We start from the raw sequence: 25,085 nt of genomic DNA, 5'->3' as shown, positions 1-25,085 counted from the left end.
TGGAATAAACGGACTTAGAGATGGTGAGACAAGTGGTGGAGTTTATGTCCTCCTACTCAGATTTAACGTACGAATCTTCCAATGGCTGAAATCATGCAGTGGACTTACAAGATTTGCAGAGAGGCGTTGAGAATGAGGACGTAATGGCTGGAATGTTCATATCCAGTCACCTGAGTTTGAGTTCAATGTAGGGTTTTGTGTGGTGGCTGCAGAGACAGCTCAGTTGTGATCGAGAGGAAGCTGCAGTCAAGAGTTGTTGTTGCTGCCATCGTGGCTGTGTATGAGAAGATAAGGAAAATGACTGTTGAATTGGTTCTGGTCGAAGTTTGGAAGGGTGCTGCTGGTTTGCAGTTGAGCAGCTGAGAAGTTAGAAGTGAAGATGCATGTATTGACTGTTCCATGTTGGGTAGTTATCGGTGGAAGATGGCGGCAGTTCTCAAAATGGTGGTCGTCTCTACACCAGCGGCAAGAACAATGATTTTATGGTGGATGTATGGCAGAGATGGTTTGCTGGTGGAGCTAATGAGAAATGGAGGTGTATTTTTTGTATCGTTTGAGTACAACGGCGGCAACAGTGAATTTACTCATGTGGTCCGAGCAGTGGTGGCTCCTCAGTGTATGCAATGGGGTTCGACTAAAATGATGTTGGTTTCTGTGGTCGGAATCGAGTTAGACAAGGAATATAATGTTTTCGTTAGAGTTCTGAAGGTGCTCAGAGGGACGGAATGGATAAATGGGTGTCTACAGAAGCAGACGATGGCCAGAAAGTGGTCACGATGGAGCCTAAACTTTGGAGTTGGATTTTGTTTATTGGACTTGGGCCTTGCAATGGGCTAGGTCGTATTTTTAGAGTTTATAACTCTTCTCAGTTTGCAGGAGACGAGGGGGGAAAAGGGAGGAGGAGGCGAGAGCCGTAAACAGAGAAGAAGGAAGGAAGGGAGGCTGCTGCTGTTGCGGCTTCACAGCCGTTTACGGTTTGAAGTTTTGTTTCAATTCCGTTTTTCGATTAGCTATTGATTTTATTTGATATTTGTTTATGGCTTTTGAGAAAGCCATGGCTAACTAGATCCATATTAGGGTTTAGGTAGAAACCAATTCAATTGTGTACTCTCTACGATGATATTTTTAATAATGATTTGATTGATTAGTATTTTTACTTCATATAGCTTGGTGTATAATTGTTCATGTGATTATTTTGATTATTTATTCTTTTCAATTGATATGGCGTGCTTGGGTTAAATTCTTTGACGTGATATGCTTTAGGATTGATAAATAATGCTTTATAGAATCACTACGGATGAAGCGAAGGAATTTACAGCGGAGAAACAATAATTTGGAATTTAACATACTATCTTCCGAGACATGAAATTAATTTCAATATTTGTCTTGAGTAATATATAAAAATTAGTAGAGTTCACACGATTTAATTGGTGGAAACCGAAAACCCTGATAACCCGTTTTCATTTTGTTTATTGTTAAAATTATTATTATTTCATTTTGTTCCGATCTTTTGAAAATCGTTAAAACATTACTTATTTGATTATTTAGTTTTGGTATTAGTTAGCAGAGTATTTCACACTCCTCGTGGGAACGACCTGTACTTGCCATTGTCTACTAGTTAGACGCTGTGCACTTGCAGTATTTTATTGTAGGTTTCCCAACCTACCAGATTTTGACGAAGGTTATATTCGTAAAATTACCTCAGAAATTATGCATCTCTAATCAATATCGGAATCATAAGAAGTTTATGTATTCCCTTTTCACAAGATAAGTGAATTGCAGTTTTGTAACCTCATGAAAGTAATAATATATGTCCGTGATATTAGGGTTTCTGAGGCAGAGCTTTTAATATTCAATTAAGCTGAAAAACTCATCGTCTCTTTTGAATTTGGAATTCATCTCTGGTGTCTGAACTTACCCTAAATTATATTCAGAAAAAATATGACGTTAATCACATCATATCTGAATCAGTTAAATGCTCCTAGACATATTGCATGCTAGTGTGGTGCGACTACTTAATTAAATCTAGTTGCAGTATTCGTCGGTTGAATTCCTAGAAAAAATACATTAATTAAACCCTAATATTCACTTACTCAGGATTCGTGGCTTTCCTCAGGTGAATTCCATGAAACAGTGATAGATACTTACCTTTCGGGCATATTGAGCACCCGGAGTAATCCCCGAATAAAAAGCACAGGCATATTTAGTAATAATGCTCAAATGAGCATCCAAAACATGGAAGAACAAGGATATGGAAGTTTGATCAAAGAAGGATAAGGAAAAGAGGTAAAATAATAATAAAAAAAAAGAAAACCGCGAGGGGTAGGCCCACACGGCTAGTCTACCCGCCATGTCGCCTGTTTTTGGCCTGCACTCCACTCTTTTTCCTTTATTTTAGTATTATTATATAGGGTTTTCTCTTCCAAGGACTTCCTCTTTCTATCAAAACTCCTAGTTTCCATATCTTTCCAAATCTTGCTTCATGGACCATATGGTTAGTATAGCAAGTCAACCTGCATTCATCACGTCTTTCTACCATAAAAAATGTTAAAATAATATTACTTTAATATTTTTAATAGTTTATCTTTAAACCAATTAAGAATTTCAATCAAACTCAAATTCTTCATAAAATGATGAAATAGTGCTCGATGGATCATCTAAAAATACCAAAATTCTCAGATTGGTCCGCGGACAGCATGGTGAGACGGGCATACCACCATGGTTGGTCATGGTCAGACATTTGGCTTGCAGAAGCCGTTCACACCTCCTTTAATGATTAATGACCTAATCATCACAATTCATATTTGGTTCAAACTCTCTCCAGCAACTGGGAAGATGATCCATTCATCATCAGATGGTCAAACGACCACCAAACGATGGTTCCACACCCCTTGGTCGGTCCCTTGTCTTTTCATAATTAGCTTTTACTACCTGATGCTCAGTCAAACACTATTATAATAATGATTAAACAATAATTAGTCATCCTTTCACCAACTGCTCTACAAAGGACTTTGGTCAAGCATCTGCAGGCCACATGGTCGGTCATATCACCATCATGGCTAGTCCATCTCATTCATGGATGGTCTTTTTTCCCTCATTGGTAGATCACCCATCGAACAAAATTAGGGTTTTGAACCTAATGCTCTGCAAAGCATAATTTTGAACAGGTTCAAACGCCAATAATTTTATGTTGATATAACACTCAACATATTAATCAATACTTTAATATTCGGTCAGCTACCAATATTTTACTTAATTGATATGACTGTCAATTTCTCTGCAAAGTAATATTAATTCAAATATTAATATTTGAGCAATATTTCTCATGTTGATTCAACCACTAATATTCGACAATTTCATACGAATCCAGATATCATTATTTTATTATTTTATCAACCAATACTCATTTGGTTCGTCAGTCGATCACTATTTTAAATCTTTCCTTGTCATTCGATTGACTCATGACATATGGATCGAAATGAACCTCCTATGATTATTCAACAATGATTATTTTTACGACTTCCGGTCAAGTGATCAGTGCACGAACTTAATGATTTATGATCGATCTAGCAGTCTCACTAGCATATGCTCATAAATCCAAGTCATTCAACTATCATTACTGCTTCAGCTAGCATAATGATATGTTATAGTCATCAATGACCTAATTCAACGTTTATGATCCACAAAGCATTTTGTTGTTCCAACAAGCACTTCATGCTTCATCCATCAGAAATTCGACTGTTCAAGTCATCAGTTAAGACTCATAGTCTAACTAGGTAAAAGATTGACCACAATACGTCTGCAAAGAAGACTTTCACATGAGACATTAATTCATGTCACATGCGGGTATATCACTAGGGTTTTGGTATGGTGACCTATAGCATGTGCGTTGTGCAATACATCTACAATGAGAAATGTGAGTAAGTCGTGCTGACAGTTAAGGAGTAAATAGAATAGATGGTCAATTAACCAGGTCTTCTATGCAAAACAAAGATGATTTTTGCACGTTTTCCCACTTCCCCATTCTTCCACTTCCTTCAACTGTTACAACTTACAGGAGATCGATATGCTGCAATAAATCGGTTTTTTAACCAATGATTTGATAATAATAATAAGAATATACATAAGCAAACCTGCGAAAGTCAATTATCAAACACTTATAGATAATTCATCTCGTCTACACGGAGAAATCATCTTCAAAGCATTTCAACACATTACATCATCAACTGATCAATCTCCATTGATCTTCATACATTCTCAGCTTCCCTCATTAGATACCGACCTTTCTCTTCCTCTTGTGACTGAATTGGACCTGGAACAACCATTGTCTTGGTTTAAGCCAGGGTCCTACAGATTAGTCTGTCGAACTCAAACTACTCCGGAGCATTACATTTGTTTAAAGGTTCAGAAGATTTGCTTTATCGAGCACTTGCCTCCTCCACCACTTTTCACCAAAAAACCAGCGAGTCGTTTTGGCCTGCAAACAAATTGGCGATCACAGTGGAAGATTAATCTCTCGGTGGAAAGTTCGATTTCTTGAAGACGGTCGGTCTCGGATTTGGTTCAACTACCAATCCCAATCTTGAGGGTTCAACACCCAATCCCAATCTTACAAGTTCTAGTATTACTACTAATACCACTCCTCTTGCCAACAATGTCACGTCAGGCGTTAATACTATTCCTAGTGCTCCAGTCAACACTCATGTCAACATTGCTGATGGCAATACTGCACTATCAACAATCCTACCATTGATGAAGTAAGAAACAATCCACATACCATAACTAATCTTATGAAGACGCAAGAAACCCTTTCCAAGGCTCAATGAGATATGGTTACAACATAAAAGGAGATCCTCACTTATTTGAAGACCTTGACGGAACGACTAACAACTAATCATCATCGTAGCGAGAAAGGAAAATCTAAGGAAACTTTCTCGGTCGCCGATCCTGAAGTCACCCCAATTCATATTGTGGAAGATGATAAAGTCCAAATTACTACAAATGATACAGACGAAAGATCAGTAAAACTTCATTACTCGTGAAGGTTGGAACACTTCTTGGAGAAACGTGGAAAGATGAACCATCATCAGTTCACCGTTTCTCGCCTCTGTATCCTCCTGATGTGCAGAAAGTTCCTCTTCCTAAAGGGTACACTTATCCAACGTTCTTAGAGTTGTTAGGAGAGCATGAACACAACCATGTTCTCTATTTGAATGAATTCTCCAAGTCTCTGACAGGCAGATCCTACACATGGTACAACAACATTGTGTCGGGAAGCACAACCAGTTACGCGACATGGTCAATGCAATTTACCGTAAATATTTATTCGTCTCTGAGCATACCAATCATTCCTCTCTTGGAAGAATGTTCCAGAGGACCAGTGAACATCCAAATGATTATGTTAAGTGGTTTAGGCTTTGGATTGCCATGATACAAATGTCACTGAACAACAACTCGTGGATTTATACATCAACGAGATGATTTCCGTCTACTGAGCATTGTTGGAAAATCTACGTTTCCAGACTTTTTTTGGAACTTCATGAAGCAGCCAAGCGATCAGCTACTACAACACCTGCTTTACTGAAAAGACCTAAGTTTTTCAAGACCGAGAAACCTCGTGAAGCTCGAAGCAACATGCACCTTATCAACAAACAATATAATCTTCGACCGTATGTGAATGATTTCAATGAATGAAAAAAAGGAAAGCTACCACTCCGGATGCACATCAGCCTAAGCGCGTGACACCACTACCAGCTTCAACGCCATCTCAACCGGCATGGACGCCACAGTGAGCTAATCAAGCCCAAACTGCCCCATCTCCACGTCAAAAACTGCGACAAGCAAGAGAGGCTCATACACCTCAAATTATTTGTCTGTTTATGGAAGAGGTACTTGAACTGCTGGAGGTATGGATTCAGGATGGTGCAATCAAGTCACCTCCCGTCAGAAATCTACATACTAAATAAAAGATAAAAGATCCTAAGTAGTGTCGCTTTCACCGATTCATGAATCATCCAAAAAGTGAGTGCAATATTCTGAAATGTATATTCAAAGAAAAAGTAAAATTTGGAGAATTAGACCCGCGGATTGAAGGAGTCCACATAAACCATTTTCCGGTCAGAGCATTCACTTTATCTGAAAAGTCAGTCAATGAAGCAGTCAAATCCTTGATGAACCACTTATCTGAGTTTCTTTATATATAAAAGACACAAAGGAATGACATATTCGACGCTCTTAATCATGTTGTGTCAGGAAAGCATTTGTCCCTGCTAGAAGCACTCCCCAAACCCGTCACAGACAAGGAGTTATACAACTAGGGACTGTTAACCACAGTTCACCTCAAAGGTAATGAGTTCGGAAGAATTTGATTGATGTTGGTACTCGAGTCAACATCGTTCATCTCAAGATACTCAAGGTTGCAGAAATCACTTTCCAATAGGCTACATTCATCCCCACTACGATCAGGGGCCATAAAGGGAAAGTCAAGAATGCTTATGGCCACATCACTCTGAAGATGAAGATGGACACTACTTGGACAGAAACCCAATTCCACATCATTGAAAAAGATCCGGGATATGACATGATCCTTAGAAGGGAATGGCTACATGATAAAAAGATAACTACTGGCAAGGAGCTTCCATCAATGCATTCCCCTAACGAGGAAATCCCTGATCCAGATGAGTTGATTGATGGTCCATTTACAGATCGTTTGGAGGAATTCCTAACTTTGATGACGATGAAGCATGATCGCGGAGAGGATGCAACATAATTGTCAAGAGGTTCCAAGCTGAGGCAAGTCTCTTTTCATCTGCATCAATTTTATTGAGTTTTCCACATGCTTTGTTAATTGGACTCAATTTTGCTAGTAAGAGCACTACTACTATTACAAGACATTATGTCTGGATGACATATCCTACCCAATACTTTACTGAGTGGATGACTCCAATTAATCCACAATCTTAACTTCATGTCGGGACATTTACCACTAAGATGGAGTCCAAGCATGACAGAAAGCATTTAAGGTTTCTCCCGACGATACTGCAAAAATGTCCGCATGTGCCACAAAGTAATCAAGAAGAGTTTCAGGGACATATTCCCACATGGAACATATATGTTGATACAAAGATGAAGGAGAAACTGAATCAACGGAAGATATTCAGGGCTCCAATCTAATCTAATGCCCTTCACATTATAAATTTAGAACTGAAAGCAACAAAGCGCAATCGTCACTCCATGACTAACTCTGATTGGTAAGGTCCCTTCATGATTGCCAACTCGACTGTCGGCGGATACTACAAACTAGTTGATGCGGACGAAAAATTAGTAGAAGCGACAAAACATGAAAAACGGCTTAAGGCGTTTGACGCTTAAAACATTCGAAGCTTAAAGCATTTGGTATTTAAAACATTTAGGATTTCCTTGTTTCGTTTGTATATTCAATTCCTCCAAAACGGATGCAATACTTGCAACTAATAATCAAATTTTCCTTTCCAGTAATCAATCCCAAATTCATTATCTTTATCAAATTAAAAGGAAATCCTCATAATCATCTACCTATCCTAAATCAGTCAAGTAATCAAAACCAAGTACCAAATAAAACATCACATCTCTCAATAGTTCAAAACCAGAGTTCAAAGGAAATAAAATTGTAAAACTAAGGGAAATTGGATAGATATGGCTTTCGCTCCTTGACAAGGCTACTTGTATGTTATGTAAAGCATTCTTCTCCAACTTCAATTATTCAGACAACTTTGCAATTTTCGCATTTGCTTCTCAATAACGTTATTAGAGGGAGTTTTATTCTCGGTACAGATCTTCTTAATAAGCTCAATTCCTTGACGAAGCCACTTGACGTCGAGACCATATTCCTCAGCAGCTTTCAAGTTGAATTCCCAATCAAAGGGTACACCTTCAGTAATAACGCCTTTTGTGTTTGGTACGTATATCAATAACAATACGTAATATTTCTTATACTCGCATTATCAGAAAGTAAATATGCTCAGTTTCTTAGTGGCAGAAATATGGACATACATCCTCCATATCTGTTTGTACAAACCAACATATTCAGTGGTAATAATGAACCCACCAACTAGCTCATGATATTCGAGTGGTTCGTTGAATGAAGGGTCAAAAGGGAACACCAACATTTGGATACTATACAGGTTTCAGTAATTGGAGTATCACTTTTTGGTTTTAGGAGTCACGTCAATTTGGACTTCAATTTCAAGCATCGCCTTAAGAGTAGCATTTCTATGATCTTGAAGTTCAGAAGGAATCTCATTATTCAATTGGTTCACAATGGTGCTTTTGCTATCATATGTGACCCCATTTTATTTTATTTTTATTTCGCCGTTTTGCACTTAGTATGACAATGTTATAAGCAAGAGTCCTTCGAGTAGGAAATCCAAGCATCAATCATAAAATTCAGAGTGAAAGTGAATTAAATAATCAAGATTCTTCTAATAAGCATTCAAATCACAAACCAATAGTCTAATGGTTTAAAAATACGTTTTTCCAACAAGTCTGTCTGAAGTCGTTTTACACTATCCTGTATGAAACAATGAGCTGGGAGAATAATCAAGCCATGAGTCATATACCACTATCTTCGTATGGATGTGAATTAATTAATCAAGGTTCTTTGAATAATCGTTCAAAGAACAAACCAATAGTCTAATGGTTTAAAAATACGTTTCCCAACAAGTCTTTCTGAAGTCGTTTTACACTATCTTGTATGAAATTATGAGCTGGGAGAATAATCAAGCCATGAGTCATATACCACTATCTTCGTATGGATGTGAATTAATTAATCAAGGTTCTTTGAATAATCATTCAAAGAACAAACCAATAGTCTAATGGTTTAAAAATACGTTTCCCAACAAGTCTTTCTGAAGTCGTTTTACACTATCTTGTATGAAATTATGAGCTGGGAGAATAATCAAGGCATGGGTCATATACCATTATCTTTATATGGATGTCCTCTACAATATATCCAAAATTCAACTCAATTGGATGAACGAACTAAGAGTCATGGGTCAACCAATGAACATCATCAGTGTTGGAAAATTTATGGAATTCTCCTGGAACTTTTCTATTTCGCTGATTTGAACCCCTAAATGAGCTAAAATCAGTGAAACAGAAAATTTCTAGGAGAGTAGCTTCACAATTAACAGTACGAGGTTACCTTTAACTTCAACCAACAATATTGGAGAATTCCAGGATGTGTCTCCAAATGAGCTCAATGCCGATGTGCAAATTGTTGCAAAAGGAGGTTACCTTTAACTTAAACCAACTTAAAAGAATTGTTGAATACCGCACCAGTTATTAAATCACCTGACTGGAGTTTATTGTTCGAGTTGATATGTGATGCAAGTGATTATGCAGTTGGGATTGTTTTGGGTCAAAGTGGACAAGAGGTCACCTCAAATCAACTACTCGACCACTGAGAAAAGAGTTACTGGTTATAATATTTTCATTAGAGAGATTCATAGCTTATTTGATGGTACAAATGTGATTGTATATTCTGATCATGCTGCACTTCAGTACCTATTGAAAAAGAAGGAGGCTAGGCCAAAACTTATCAGGTGGATACTTTTGTTTCAATAATTTAATATTGAAATTAGAGACAAAAAAGGTGTTGAGAATACTGTCGCAGATCATCTTAGTAGACTTGTTAATTATGGAAAAAAACTTCCCCTACAAGATTGTTTTCCATCCGAACTACTCTTCTCGATTGAAGAATCATCACCATGGTATGCTGATATAGTGAACTATTTAGTTATAAGGCAAGTACCTAGTACGATGTCTAATTTTCAAAAGCTAAATCTCAAGAAAATAGACAAACAGTATGTGTGGGATGAGCCCTACTTGTGAAAATACAACGCTGATCATATTATCCACAGGTGCGTACCCAACTCTGAATTTTAGTCAATTCCGTCTTTTTGTCATTCTTATGCTTGCGGTGGTCACTTCGGTTCTAAACGTACCGCTCTCAAAGTCCTCGACAATGGATTTTATTGGCCTATCCTATTTGAGGATGCATATGTTTTTTGCAAATCTTGTGATAGATGTTAGCGAATGAGCAATCTAGGTGCTCGAAATCAAATGCCACTCACATTGGTTTTTGCTGTAGAAATATTCAATAGGGAATTGATTTTATGGGCCCTTTTGTTATTTCAAATGGATTTTTTTATACTTACTGTTGTGGATTATGTTTCAAAATGGGTGGAAGTTAAATCCACTCGTGCTAATGATTCTCAAGTTGTTTGTGACTTTGTTAAGGAATTTATTTTTCCTAGACATGATATACCAAGAGTGGTTATCAATGATTGAGGCTCGCACTTCAAGAAATCCTTTCATAGTCTTATCAAAAAGTACAACATTACACACAAGGTCCACAAACTAGTGGACAAGCTAAAATTTCAAATCGTGAAATTAAGTTCATTCTGGAGAAAACCATCAATATTACAAGAAATGAGTGGAGCTTCAAGATCAACGATGCATTGTGGGAATATATGACGGTACATAAGACACCAATTAGTTTATGGCAAAACCCGTCGATCATCTTCCAGTTACACTTGAGCGTAAAGCTTTTTGGGCAGTAAAGATAAACAACATGGAGTATGATGAAGTTGGGAAACAAAGCAAGCTACAAATCAATCAGATAGAGGGGATACGTGATGATGCTTTGAGAGCTCTCGTATATACAAGGAAAATACGAACTTATTCCACGAAAAAATGATTTCTTGAAAAAGTTTTGTTGTGGGACAAAGAGTTCTTTATTTAATTCTCGTCTTAAGTTATTTCCTGAAAAGCTAAGGTCACGATGGATTGGACCATTTGTTGTTACTAGTGTTTTTTCTCAGGTGCAGTTGAAATCTCTAGTCTCAAAACTTGGAAAATTTTCAAGATAAACGGTCACAGATTGAAGTCATACTACGAAAACTTCTCTATAATGGGTGAGTTTGAGCTTCAAGTTTGCTCCTTTTGTAGGAGTAATGAGAATTTGTGCTAAGTTAGGATGAGGATGTTACACCAATCGTTACATGGGAGGCAACCCATCGGTTTTGTATCTCTATCTTTTGTCTTTTTACTTTTTATTAGTTTTTCATATCATATTTTGATTTCCCGCCCTAGTTTTACTTCGGATGAGTCAATTACATAGAGGACAATATAAAATTTAATTGGGAGAGTATTTTCATAATTTTATGTAGAGTTTTTAGCTTTTAGAGTATAATTTTTCAAAAAATTTATACATATTTGCATAAAACCTCCAATTTGTAGAGATTTTAGGGTTACTAGCATACTTTCAGCTAAGTTTACATAGATAGTTCTCACTGAAATAATTGAACATGGAATTATTAGAGAACAATTGCAAAGAAGAAATTTCGAGCCAAGCTTGTCTTGATTAAATCTCTCGAAATATGATTCAAGCAATGGATGTTCATAAATCCTTAAAATCTTAGGTAAGAACAATTTATTGTTCAAAAGTTATTTTTGTTTCAAGATGATCATTTGGAAATTGCTTAAGCAATGATATTTCATATCTATGACGATTGAGAATGTTTAAAATTGTTCAAATAGAATTTTTCAGAACTTTGAATATTCTGGACGCAAGGTTGGTATGCGTACTGATATCTAAGTTTCGGAACAAAGGAGTTACGCATACCCTAAGGTTCTAAACTCATAAATTGGTATGTGTGGGTGGGGGAGGGGGTACGCGTACCCTAAGAGCCCGATGAATGACTAAGGGTACACATACCCGGTATGTGTACCCTTAGCTAGCAACTGAATTCACAAACTGGTACATATGTATGTATACCCCTACACATACATACCTAGTACGGAAGAAGCAAATTCTCATAAACTATTTTCGCACATATATTTGACATTATTATAACTTTCATAAATACTTATAAGACAACTTTGATCACTACATCATTTTGTGTTTGTGAATCATGATTTAAATCTCGAGTGTTAATGAGCACGATTATGCTTATAAGTTCATAAGGCATATTTTCCAAGAACTATCATTGTACACGGTTTCAGAACCCTAGACCATAGTGTATATTCTTCTATGTAATTTTAAGATAAAATTATTACATGCTTATTTGAATTCCTAAAAAGAGTTTCATCTAAACTAATAAGTTGTTTGCTTACATCTCAAGTTAACTTAGACTGAAATCAAGGTTACTTATAGTATTGAAAGTCTATAAATAGAGAGACTCAAAGAATTGGGAACTTCAATCCCTAATACTTCTATGTCCTTGGTTCTTTCTAGAGTCATCGTTTATTAACTTACATTTTCTCCGAGAAACATAATAAGGTTTACGACTTAAAAACTTCACTTACGGATTCATGAAGCCAGGTTCGACGATCTTTACCTTGATAGTTTGTGTATCCTGATCTTTTTCTTATTGATTGTCGAGGTTTTCATCAATCTACTATCAAGAACGAGATAAATATAAATTACAAAGTTCTCTCCGCCTCTGACTTTGTGATTCTTGAAGATAAATATATAATTTTTTTATTAATCGGTTTAAAATTTTTCTGGAGAGGTGATTAGTAATATAGGCTTCTCAGCTAACTGAGTGTAAGTGTTCCAGATTCGTGAGGTTTTGCTAGCTTTGTATATTACAAGCAGATTTCAAATCCTTGATATACACGATCTAAAGGGGAATAAGATAGGATTATCTGTTAGAGTCAAATTGGTATTCAAAGTCTTCATTTAGGCTGAAGCAACTCTTAGGATGTAAATGACGTCAGCTAAGGAAATCAATTCCATAGAGCGTTGCGAGATTCAAGAGATCTAAGGAGCACGACTGCAACTGAATTGCTTGGATGGTTTATTCCATCTCAACTACATTCTAGCTCGAAGTCTGATAGTGGGATGGTGTCTGTAGCGACTTAATATAGATGGTGTTCAAATATAAATGAGGTCCTGGGATTTTTCTGCAGGTGCAATTTTCCTCGTTAACAAAACTTCAGGTGTCTTGTGTTTTTCCTTGTCCGTATTATTTTATTTTATTTTTATAATATGAATAACACTAGTAGTACTATTCAATCTAGATTAATTGTGATCAATTACGAGATTGCTCTTGTATAATTTATATCTTGAAAGATAGATAACAAGTTTCAACTTGGAAGAATTCAGATCCTCTTGATTTAGCTACGACTAAATTCATCCTGGGTATTGAATTGTGAGATCATCTAAGAACTCTTCTACATGATCAGGTTCACAGACTTTGTTGTTTAGACATATTGATTGTGGAAGAGATAAAAGAAAACTATATATACGTACATATTGTTCAAGGATCTTTAATTAAATCTACTTGCAATTGTATTGGGTTTTGTCTGTATAGGTTGCCGAACGAAAAAGTTGGTGGCGTACTTGGTACCCTCTCATTTTTAATTATACTAAAGTTGGTGAGGGATCAACACCAAGTATCACCATGCATTCCATGGATTAGACTTATCGCATCAAATGATGTTTGGTGACGATGTAAGGTTGTACGCTAGTCTTGCATGGTGGGTGAATGCTGTTAGGGAAAGCTTGATAACAATATTTCTCTTCCTTTTTGCTGTTAGTAAAGTGGGAATAACTTTTTTCTTGTTTTTTTTTTTCCGTGAAGGAATTTTTTCTCTAATTATTTATCTTATTTTTCTGTTGATCGTTCTTGTCGTAACTGGTTTTTCTCTGTTTGGTTTAATTAAATAGATCTGTATTTTTATTGATGATTCCTCCTTTTTAATACATTTTCATTGATAATTTCCTTTCTTTTGATTTTGATCGGTTTGCAGTTTTGATTTCGGTATCCTTATTTTAGTTTTTTGATTTTTAATTTCAGTTTGAGGTGGTTTTCAAAACTGATAAAAACAAGGAGTTGTGCAGTAATTTTCACTTTTCAAAACCTTTTTGAGCTTCCGGGAAAATGGTTTTTCCTTGTGGACTATAGGATGAAGACGAGATTCTCGACCTACCAACAAATTTCCCGTTACGGGTGATCAATGGGTGGGTGGGTGCAGATTTAGTACCACTGGTGTCCAATCCATTAAAATGACAGATATTAGAAATGCACTCACGTCCAATCCATTACCCAAGGTAAAATATCCACGGGTGAACGAATGAACTGGGTGGATGCGTGGTGGACTGGTGGATTTCAAAACATAATTACAAAAAATTAATATTAATACTACGTACAATAAACACAGACAAAAAAGATTGTGTGATCATGCATACCAAGTCCGTAGTATCCATAGCTTCGTCCCTCTCTCTTATTCTGATCCTGGTTATTTCTCTAGCTTCTAAATATAATTACCTTGCTCACTCCCTAGCTTATCCTTTGTATTTTGGTATAATACTAAAACTATCCTCTGTATGGGTGTCCAACGGATGAGTGATATATCACCCACATCCAACCTGTGAAAACGACCGATTTCATAATTTCATCTACACTCAATGCAGCGAAAAACAGATTGGATGTGCACCCTCTAAAATGCAGATTGGTTTGGATAAAATCCGTGGACATGGGTGTTTTTGCTCACCCCTTCCCGTGAGGCTAAGACGCGGCCCGATCCATTGTGCAGCACAAGAAACGGCACGCACAATACAAAACTCTCAGCAGTCAGCACACAGTAAACGGCACGCACAAAGAAATATAGGATCCCGCTATAACACGCCACGGAATAACACTTTCATCATAAACCTAATTTTCAAGACTTTTTCTCATTTCCCACGGAACCCAATAAAAATTCCACTTTAATCAGACGAAAATAAGAAGAAGAGGAAGAAAAAGAAAAACCTAATCCTGCAAATCGATAAATTCCAGCTTCAATCTAATCGAAATCAATGGCATATGTAGATCACGCATTTTCAATATCAGATGAAGATATAATGATAGAATCTTCATACATAGTTCATAATCGACCACCAATTAAAGAAATAGCTCTAGCGATTTCATTACTTGTTTTTGGAACTTTAGGTATAATCTTTGGGATTTACATGGCGGTTAACAGAGTTGGTGGTGATACTGCTCATGGTAAGTAATAACTTTACCTAATTTCACCTAATTTCTCTCAAACCCCAAATCTTTAATTTCTTCTTGATTTAAGGTTTTAATTTTTTGGTAAAATTTTAGGGTTTTAATTTGTTGTGCTAATCTAATTCTAGAGTTTCAATCAAGATCGTTTATTTATGTGATTCTTTTTTTGTTTTTGGCGTTGTTGAAATTTTAGGGATTTTCTTTGCGGCATTGGGATCGATACTGTTTATACCTGGGTTTTATTATACAAGGATTGCCTACTATGCGTATAAAGGATACAAAGGGTTTTCTTTCTCCAACATTCCACCTGTGTAGTAGAGAATGGGCGGACATCATCTGTCATTGGAGGAGCTGCTTTACTTACTTATGTACAGATCTTTATCTCTTATCTCTCTCTGGATTTTTATACTTTTTCTTTTCGTTATTGCGTTGTTGTTGTTATAGTAGTTCTTATGTTTAAATAATGGATGGAAAGCTTATATGGACAAGGGGTTTATGCGCTTTTTGTAATTTGCCTTGCAATGTAGAAAATCTTTTGCTTATAGTATGAATGTATGTGTTAGTGTTTTTTTGTCCCTTTAAAATCTATTTCAGGGTTTACTATAAGGAAATATTTTGACCTTTTATGTTCCTAATGTCTGATCTTTGGGATATGTGGCCAATTTTGTGTGCGCTTGTATTGTTTTCACAGCTGTTTTCTGCTGATCTGTCATCAATTATTCTAGGAGCATTTGCTTGTGTCGTATTGTTTGTCGTGTGCATCTAAATTGTTAACATTTGGGAATATCTGGGGTTTTATTTAAAGAAAGTTTTATGGACCTCTCTTCAGCTTGTGGTTCTTTGCATGGTGATGAGTGTTTTGCGTTTTTAATGCAAATGATTAATGGTCTTTCCAAACACACTTATAGAGTTAATTCTGTCTATACAGTAGATCGAATTGTGCCTGTCAGTTTTGATTCTCAATAGTAGGTCTATATATAAGTAAGCCAGATGTACATACTCGAGGTGTCCAAATATGGTTCCTAATTACAGATTTGCTTTAAAGTGTTGTTGTTAGAATGTGTACTTGTCATGGTTGTGTCTACTGTTTCAGTATATTTAACATGTGATATGATGGCGAACCAAGGGCAATAAATACTTTCTTAGAAAAAAGTTTAACAGAAATGAGAAGTCCGCATGTTCAAATTCGTGTACGAACTAATTTTGAGATTGCTCATATGATAAGTTGGCTCCCTTGACGATGAAATTATACCCTGTTAACCTTCATCTGTGACCGAATGATCCTTTCTATTAAGGTAGATCCTAATCTTTTTGAACTCGGGCTAGGTTTTGTTTCCTTTCAAAGAGGGAATATCCCTGCATACTTGTATATTCTATAAATGTGCATACACAGACGTTAGAGATATTCTTAATAATATCTACCGAGTCCAAGAGGCTGGATACTGTAACACCCCTACATATTATTTTTTTCTGTTATAGATTCCTACTTGTATATTTAGCTGCCTGTATTGTGAAGTAACACCTAAATGAATAAGCATTTCTTTTTGAAACTGATATGGTTGGAATTGGATATTCTAGTTCTGGAATCACTAATATAACAATTCTTGTATTAATCTAAAAAACATAGGTTGTATCTGTTAGCTTCTTTTAGCTCTACGGACTATAGTGACATACAGCTGTAAGAACCATTTGCAAGCATGGTTATCGTAAACATTATTCACAACATAGAAGCAAGTAACCAGGAAAACCTCGTGGTTTCACTCTGTTGCCGTCCAATAAGTGTGTTCTGCTCTAAGTTTCATCAAGTATCGCGCATTTATAGAATAATAACCGTCTTTCTACCCCCTGAGTTGAAGAAATTTCTTTGAATTTCAACCATTTGAGTTTTACCGATTTTCAAAGCATGTCAGGTTTCACTTTGTCTCTTTTCTCAACACAATTTGTGTGGGCTGGTAGCTTCTAATACTGCACAACAGGTTTTAAGCTGCCCAGGCTTTAACTTTCTTGCCGGTCATTTACACAATTAGATTCGTTAGTGATGTTAGATCTGCAACTAACTGTAGCCTTGTACTCCATGGGTTAGATATGTTACTGTTTGTTGTGGGCTCACATTCTGTAAGCAGATGCCATTTTCCTCCATCACAATCAACTATAGAATATGCCCATATACTTGTATCAAGGTAGCTCATAAACAGTTTTTCAGTCTTGGACTGTGTTTTATTCCCTTACTAATATCATGGGTGAAAATTCCTGTAAACTTGTATACAATACAAGTGTTCGTACACACACAGTAGAGACATCCATGATTAATATGTTCCAAGTCCAAGTGGCTGAATATTGTAGCATTCCTACTCTTTAATCTACTCTGTTATAGATTTCTACTTGGACAGTTATCTGCCTGAATTATGGTCAAGTAACACTTAAGCTGTTTGCAAAAACTTCGAGGTCTAATTGTTGCAGTCTTCCTTGATTATTACTTTTTATTTGCATCTTTGCACGCTCTTACAAAGTTCGAGGTTTTAAAATGTTTTGCATATTTTAGGAGTTCTAAGGTTTTATGTGTAACGATAACACTTTTGTATGTTGCGTTTCGAATGTTAACATATTGTGTCAACTCAGTATTTCTCTGGTCCAACATAGGGCCTCAGTCATTATTGGAAAAGATCTATCTGCAACAAACTGTATAACCCAGCATGTGAGGCAGTGGGATTGAACACCGCTAGATATGCTACAGTTTATTGTGGCCTCAGATTGCTACATTGCCACATTCCTTTTTTGTTCAACGTTAGAAGAATTTCCTGGTCAAATTTGACATATCTCTTGTCAAAATTCTTGATAAGAAAAGTCATGTCTGAGATTCTTTTTTGGATTTGGAACAGGAATTTGATTTCTGCCAAAGAAATAGTTGGAACTGTATCTGATGTAGAAATTGTACAGTTTCGAATGCTAGATTTTAGATGATATATTAGACATATTAGAATAGCACAGTGTAGATACCAGAGAGTGATCCGTTTAGACTGGTGCAGCATTTACTGACAGGAAAACATAAACAGGAGCAATAATGCTAGGTTTACCGGGAAGTAATCCCGTGAGAAATCCCGTCCCTCACATCACCTGGGACCCACTTCAGCCTTTCCATATTCAAATGTAGAGAAGCATTTCCCTCGTTCGTCCGGGATTTTACCCGGTTTTTTTGGGCGTGAACAAAGCATCACTCAAACAGGAGTGGTGTAGCTTGCTTGATTCCCTACTTTTTGTTAGCATATTGATTTTTGTGCCAGTTGGTTTCTGCATGGCTTATGCATATGGATTTTGTTGCCAAGTGAAGGTTTCCATAAGTAAACTCCATCTCGAGATCTTTAGTGTATCAATATCTGAAAGTGGGTCATTCAAGCAGGTGTCTGAAACAATAAAAGTTTCAGGTTATTTGTGCACTTTTGACACCGCTTTTAAGACCAAAAAGTCACCAGCAGTAGCACAAAAAATAGATTACTGAGAGTTATCTCCCAAGTCTTTGTTGCGGCTTCGGCCAGCTAAGTATCAATTCCCATTTCTTCATAAGCCTAAATGTTATGCCCATTTGTGGCGTGCCCATGGATTAGAGTAAGAGGGGCCATTCGGAGGCTGCAGTGATTCTGAAGTTGGGCTGGAGAAAAAGAAAAGAACACCCGACTGGCAGGTTGATATTAGCTGTTAGTCAAACAGGCAAACATTATCAACTGTTAGTGCAGAAAGTAAGACGATGCCAAGTTAGTTAAGCTTTTGCTGATCATTGGGCGTAGTAAACGGCACCCAACTTTCATCATTCTTTGGAAGAAATTAGTGAGCCAAGTAAACGGGTTGTTTTGCCATTGTGCCATAGATGTACATAATGAACTTCTAAAACTAGAAAGAGATTCGGGGTGAGCGTTTTCCCCTATCTCCCTGGCATTATCCCCAATCTCAGTACCATCAACCTGAAATTCCAAATCTTGAATATTTTGAATCTTTGCGCCTTTTAACGCAGCAATCACCCCAATCTGCACTGCCTCCTTCATAAAGTTAGACCTGTACTGGAGTCCCCCAGTTTTGGAGATGGAACCTGTTCTACAAAATGAAGTCAATACCCGTTTTGGTAGTTCAGTAGTCAAATTTAACCAATATAATGATGGGTCACAGTTTGGAGCTCTATCTGGGATGAAAAGATGGTTTCTGGCGATTTGCAAAGTTGGAAGAATTCAAATAGTGTTGGCCAGTTCTTGTGAAACTTGGGACTTCACATTGCCTCAAAACATGCAAGCATTGAGCCATAACACTGTGCACAATCTCGAATTCCAGAGGCTAAGCCATTATAAAAAAACCAAACCTTGGTATGCAGGAGCACAAATAAATTCATAAACTAACGTGAGGTTTATTACAATAAACTTTTTGTCCTGAAATATTGTTCTTAAACAGGATATGTAAAACATTTTCCAAATTGAGAACTAGAAAACAAGCATGTTGAGGCCAATTCTCCTGAGACGCAAAACTGCACTTTCTCCTTCGTAACCAGAGAGTTTTGATGCGGTAATCGGACAGTGGTGTGGTTTAAAAATCGTACAAGATCTTCTCGAAGCGTTTCATATGGTCTGACTGCAAGGAAATAGCCAGCGATAAGCTTCCATCATTGACAGGGCTTGGCAACATAAACGCCAAACCTTCAAAAGCTATTCCACCTGGACCCATAAATATCGGTCGACCCCATCCAAAGTCTGCATCATGTATGCCCAACCTTGCCCAACTGGTGATCCCAATATTTGGGCATCGAAATGTATGGGCACCACGGACAAGAGCTGTCAAGTCTGGCTGAAGTTCGAGATAATCAAGAGCTGAGCGTAGGTACTCGTCGTCCATCCTCAACAATGCATCGTGAATCCTACCAGCTGCGTAAGTCAACGGTTTCGAATCTAGGTCACCTGACACGGCCATTGGTGTAGTTGTGAATATAACGTTTCCAAAATAACCAGGTGGCAGAACAGGACGGAGTCTTGATCGTCCATCTGTGGCAATGTACAATTTCGTTTCTTGATCAGCTGGAAGGTCGCGCGCCCTACAGACGGATCTCCAGACGTGGGAGGAAAGCATCTCATAAGAACTGTAGTTAACCGTGATGTTTTCACCCTCTTTCGATTTGGATTTGAGTGTGTTGAGCTGGTCTCGCGTAATTTTGAAGATGGCTACTGAGGTTTCAGAACCAAGATCACCTGGCTGAGAATTTGGTGATGGTGCTTTCATGGGTGGTGGTGGTTGATACTCGATGTGGTGGAAGGCCGGCGTTGGTGGGTCCCTTGCACGCAGCAGTGTTCGGTCGATGAAGGGTGGGATGGTGAGGTCAAGTCCGCGTGCCATGTCGGACCACGTGTTAATGAAATGGAGACCAGACGCTCCATCAGCTACATGGTGCTGCATTCCAACTCCCAGGGAGACGCCTCCGCATTTGAAATGCGTAACCTATCAACAAATGAAACGACCATGTCAATGCCAAAATTTGTCAAAAGTACTGTACTTCCTTTTTATCAGGAAATGTTTGTAACAACAATTAGTCGTAAGATCTAATCTTGACTTAAAGTTGCAGAGATGGCCTTTGACCTTCTAGTGGTATTATTGGAAGCGATGGGTGAACTAGAACTAGACAAGGTCCACTACAGCCGCACTAATCAGACCTGAATGCAACCGATCAAAAAAAAAATCAGACCTGAATGCCAGCCACTGTTCTACTCTCAATTGTTGGGCGATTTCGTTTTTTTTAGTGAGCAACTTAGTGCTAGCTATTTTCAAATCATTACTTGTCCATTTCGCGTGTAAAATAAAATAACATGATGGCGGAAGCCTTTACTTTTCATCTACTCAATCATGCATGTCTAGGAAAACATTTTTTTTTTTTATAAAAAACAAGTTTGAAAAATAGAAGAATGAAAGAAAATTAACATTTGATAATTTTAAAGAATTCAACTTTAGGAAAACAACAAAATCAGAGATTGAAAGTGAAGCTATGATTCCAATAAGAAAATGAATTAACAAAGTGTACCTGTAAAACTAGGAGAGGGTATGAAGAGATATCTCCGGAATAATCGACGGAGGGAATAAGCTGTCTAAGCTCCAAAGTAGGGGCAAAATCGCCAAAATCATCAATAACTGAAGTTGTTTCAGCTTCGACAAGCAAAACACCTGCCCCGTTGCAATCTATTTCAATACGGCCGTCTTCATCTCTTTTCAATCTACCACCCATTGGGTAAAAAGGCACAAGCACTTTACTGAGAGCTTCTTTGAGCACAGAACAATCGAAGAAATTTGAAGAACCATTTGGTCTGTAAAAGTACACGCTAGGTGTGTGCATTCTTGGTACCACTAGGTCTACGTTTGCATTCCACAGGCTTCTCTGTGGAGTTTCCTCGGCCGGCCGGACCATAGTCGATTCCTTTATGCTGATTTTCATCTTTTCTTTTTCCCTCTTCTTTCAACTTGTCAAGTCCTGCTAGAATGACGGAATGAAAAATAATGATCAGTGCGGGCAAAAATGCGATAATTTATAATTCTAGTACGATATATTGTTTCCAACCAAATACTATTGTGGTGGGGAACTTTGTGCCAAACTGCACTCAAAGATGTTTGCATTTTCAACATATTTCACTCAATGGAAAGAAAGAATCTTGGACAGGAAAGAACTTTTGTCGTGAAAAATCATCTGTCGTGAAGCTCTTTCTCTCTGGTTGAACAACTCTTGCATCAACACCATGGAATTGTCTTGTCTATTTCACAGCGAAAGAAAAATAACGTGTTGGACCACTTGGTTCGGGTTTTACCACCAAAAGGATTTATTGTCAGTTCGAAGAAATAAGACACGTGCTTATAAGAAGAAGGTTGCTACACTGGTTTATCAAATTTTAAATATAGTTATTATTACTCTAACATATCCAGCGATTATGATTACTTAAGTAAGGGCGTATCAAAAGTGGACCAACTAGCTCCACCAAATAAAAGTAGGTGAGTTGCTAATTTGGACCATTCTTGCGTGTTTATTTTAGAAATGTTCAACGAAAATCATGACCAAACTAAATAAAATAGCTTAATGATATCGTATAGATACAGAAACTTTTCTTCTTCGTATGACTAGGTAGTTGGTAGGTGCCTGAAAGTGAAATCCCATCCTCCTCGATGTATACGTACCATTATTGCCCGCCATTGAAGAAAGGACTAATCCCGTCGTTACGTAGTAGACCTTGTCGCATATATCGTTGTGTTATGTTTCGACTATGCATAAAAATCTAAAGACAAATTTTGGGTTCATTCTAAAGTACGATTTTCAACATTCATATTGTCAGCTTATTCTCGTAGAGTTCGATGATAGCAATGGAGATCAGAGTTCTTGATCTCACCACCAACAAAAAGAAAAGAATATGCATGATTTAACTAAACTAAACATAAAACGAATAGCCATAACAAGAAAACCAAGCATACACACACACATATGTGTATATAAATATATATAATAACAGTTAGAACATGAGAAAGGTATGATCTAAGTACGTACCTGATCAAAAATTAATGTTGCTGATGATATTATGATCAAAATAAATGAAGCAATACAAGCTAGCTAATAGCTTCGAAAATAAGAATCCTTGATTGATATGTATATATAGAGAGAGCGGAGTAGGTGAATGAGCTATTGAGAGCGAATGGTTGTTCTGAGGTTTGCTGCTAAATAGTAGTCGTAGAGATATAATAGTTGGTGAGTGGGACCGGCACGGTGTATATATATATAAGAAAATAGTGGTGCAGGCAGGCGTTGAGATTTTGGTGCTTTAGGTTTATCCTTGGGGGTTTGGCAAACATGTCCCCATTTCAAAAGGAAGCTAAGTAGATGGATTTATAGTTGGAAGTGGAGAAAAAGATGAAGAAAAGAAAGGAGAAGAAGATTATCTATCACTTACCTACCACGGATTTTGACGTGCTACCTTTGAACCAATCTTTGACTGCACACTCACCGACTTCCTCCTAATATTATGAAAGTGCATTGCTTAGTTATGTTACTTTGTTTGCCTTGTGAAGTTGCTCAAGTGAGATAAGATTAGATTTAGCTAAACGACAGCTGCAACTACTGTGTATTCTTGATCCACCGTCATTTAGTGGTCTGTTGTGAAAGCCAATTTAGTGGCAGCACATTTAGTGATTTGTTATGAAAGCCAGTTTTTTTCTTTAAGATGAGTTATGAAACCTAGCTTAATTGGGGGTCTTGCATTAGAGGACAAAAAAGGTCACCCAATTCTAATTTGGGTCACTCCTTAAAAAAATATTTTTTAAATGGTTAAAATGTTCCTAAATATTTAGTGATAATCTGATTTAATTAGAGTTTAATTCTTTTTTTTTCCAGATTTTTTGTCTGCAATTTTGTGTCTGATTTTTTTTTCCCAGATCTGTATGAAAAGTCGTCATGGTATTGAAAATTTTCAGTGACGACCCCAAACAATCGTTAATTTTTGGACTATTTCAGTGACGACTTAAACTGTCGAAGATTCATTGATGGCGGAAATGTACGACAGTTTTGTGTCGTCATAAACATAATCAATTCCCTGACGACCCTTCGGAAGAGTTGTTATTGTTTTAATTATGTATATGACGACTGTAAACAGTCGTTAATGTTTTAGAAGTGTGGTTAAAAACAGTCGTTAGTCTCTAAAAAGAGTTCGTTATCTTCATCGTTAATGGCGGAAATGTACGACAGTTTAGAATCGTCATATACATAATCAATTCCCTGACGACCCTTTGAAAGAGTCGTTATTGTTTTAATTATGTATATGACGACTTTGAACTGTCGTTAATGAAGGATCGTTAATTAGGGTCGTCACTTGAAAAAAAATAGTCAAGGATAAAACAGTATATTCACAGTCGGATTAATACGCCCTTGAAAATTTTGGGTGCAAATAAAATGTCATGACCCCCAATCAAACGAGGTTATGCAAGTCATAAGGCTCGTAACTATACTGGTACATAATTTTCACTGCTATTAATGGCAATTAATAAAAGAAGCATAAGGTGACATAGAGCCAGAAATAATGGAAGAAAAAAATTAAAACAAAAGAAAAAGGAAATTTTCGCTCCGTTTCAAACAAATATTATTTTCAGAAATTTTTAAGTAGATTTCTTTTTTGATTTAGGTAATTGCTTTTTGAAAGCATATAAACTTTCTTTTTTTAATTTAGGTAATTTCTTTTTGAAACCATGTATAACAAGCTGAAAACCACCAGATGATAGATAAGGAGCATTTTCTATCACCTAGTTCTCTCCACCTCCAATACCGACCATGATGAAAACGTTGGATAGAATTAGGTATTCAAAGGCCGGAAATCATTAACAGGGATTTCTTGATAAAGATGATGTGGAAAATAATCAACTCTGAAGCAGAATGGGCCTTATTCTTTCATGCTAAATTTAAGGATAAAATGGGACAATGGAGTACCATTGGAAGCTTTCTTCTGTTTAGCCTGGGCATGAGACTCCCTGAAAGAAAATATAAGATAGTGCATTGGTGGTGTATAGAAAATCTCTATATGGTTTGATACCTGGATTGGTGACTCTCCACTAATTGAAAAAAACGGGTTATTCTCAATTTGTTAAAGATAATATACATATGACAGTGATGGATATATGACAGTGATGGATATTCTGCAAAATGGAAGATGGTCTCTTCCTCCTAACATACAACAATAACTTTCAACTTTAAACATGCCAGAAGTGAGAGGAGGTGCAAATGAAGTTATATGGAATGAAGACTTGAAACGTAAATTTTCTATTTCTACAGTAGTGAATAAGCTAAGCATAAAGAAGTTAAAGTACAATGGTATGTCTGGAATTACATTCTGCATCTCAGTATTGCTAGTAACGCATGGAAACTAGTTCAGGGGGTTTACGTAGATGATACTATAATGGTCAGTAAAGGTTATGAAATGGTCTCCAGATGTTGCATCTATGAACAAGATCAAGATAGTATGCATCGTATTTTGTGGAATTGTGAATTTAGTGTGAATATAT

The 25,085-nt window shown here is 36.9% G+C and overlaps 2 protein-coding genes across 3 annotated transcripts; one reads left to right on the top strand and one right to left on the bottom strand.

Annotated features, from left to right (window-relative positions):
* The first annotated feature begins 14,695 nt into the window (after window positions 1-14,695).
* LOC113293265 (transmembrane protein 230-like) lies at window positions 14,696-15,624 on the top strand. Its single transcript, XM_026541962.1, has 2 exons — window positions 14,696-15,035; window positions 15,232-15,624. The coding sequence occupies exons 1-2, from the start codon at window positions 14,846-14,848 to the stop codon at window positions 15,351-15,353; spliced, it is 312 nt and encodes a 103-aa protein (XP_026397747.1). The 5' UTR covers window positions 14,696-14,845; the 3' UTR covers window positions 15,354-15,624.
* A 3,747-nt stretch (window positions 15,625-19,371) lies between these two features.
* Window positions 19,372-22,891, bottom strand: LOC113299341 (shikimate O-hydroxycinnamoyltransferase-like). 2 transcript variants are annotated; one of them, XM_026548355.1, is made up of 3 exons: window positions 22,588-22,891; window positions 21,085-21,531; window positions 19,372-20,507 (listed from the first exon to the last, which is right to left on the bottom strand). In XM_026548355.1, exons 2-3 carry the CDS (start codon window positions 21,490-21,492, stop codon window positions 19,605-19,607), a joined length of 1,311 nt encoding a protein of 436 aa, XP_026404140.1. In that variant the 5' UTR covers window positions 21,493-21,531; window positions 22,588-22,891; the 3' UTR covers window positions 19,372-19,604. The 2 variants fall into 2 exon arrangements, with proteins under 2 accessions (XP_026404140.1, XP_026404142.1); XM_026548357.1 differs by having other exon boundaries at window positions 21,085-21,528.
* Window positions 22,892-25,085: the final 2,194 nt, after the last annotated feature.

The sequence above is a fragment of the Papaver somniferum genome, chromosome 7, assembly GCF_003573695.1.
Source record: "Papaver somniferum cultivar HN1 chromosome 7, ASM357369v1, whole genome shotgun sequence".
In the NCBI taxonomy this organism is placed as follows: Eukaryota; Viridiplantae; Streptophyta; class Magnoliopsida; order Ranunculales; family Papaveraceae; genus Papaver; species Papaver somniferum.
The sequence above is the reverse complement of the archived record's forward strand: the minus strand, read 5'-3'. Positions and strand labels throughout refer to the sequence as shown.

Excerpts from the sequence above, each read along its gene's own strand:
- LOC113293265 (XM_026541962.1), top strand. The coding sequence starts at position 14,846 with ATGGCATATGTAGATCACGCATTTTCAATATCAGATGAAGATATAATG. Across the intron at positions 15,036-15,231 it reads TGGTGGTGATACTGCTCATG|GGATTTTCTTTGCGGCATTG; the intron begins GTAAGTAATAAC and ends TTGAAATTTTAG.
- LOC113299341 (XM_026548355.1), bottom strand. The coding sequence starts at position 21,492 with ATGAAAATCAGCATAAAGGAATCGACTATGGTCCGGCCGGCCGAGGAA. Across the intron at positions 20,508-21,084 it reads ACCCTCTCCTAGTTTTACAG|GTTACGCATTTCAAATGCGG; the intron begins GTACACTTTGTT and ends ATTTGTTGATAG.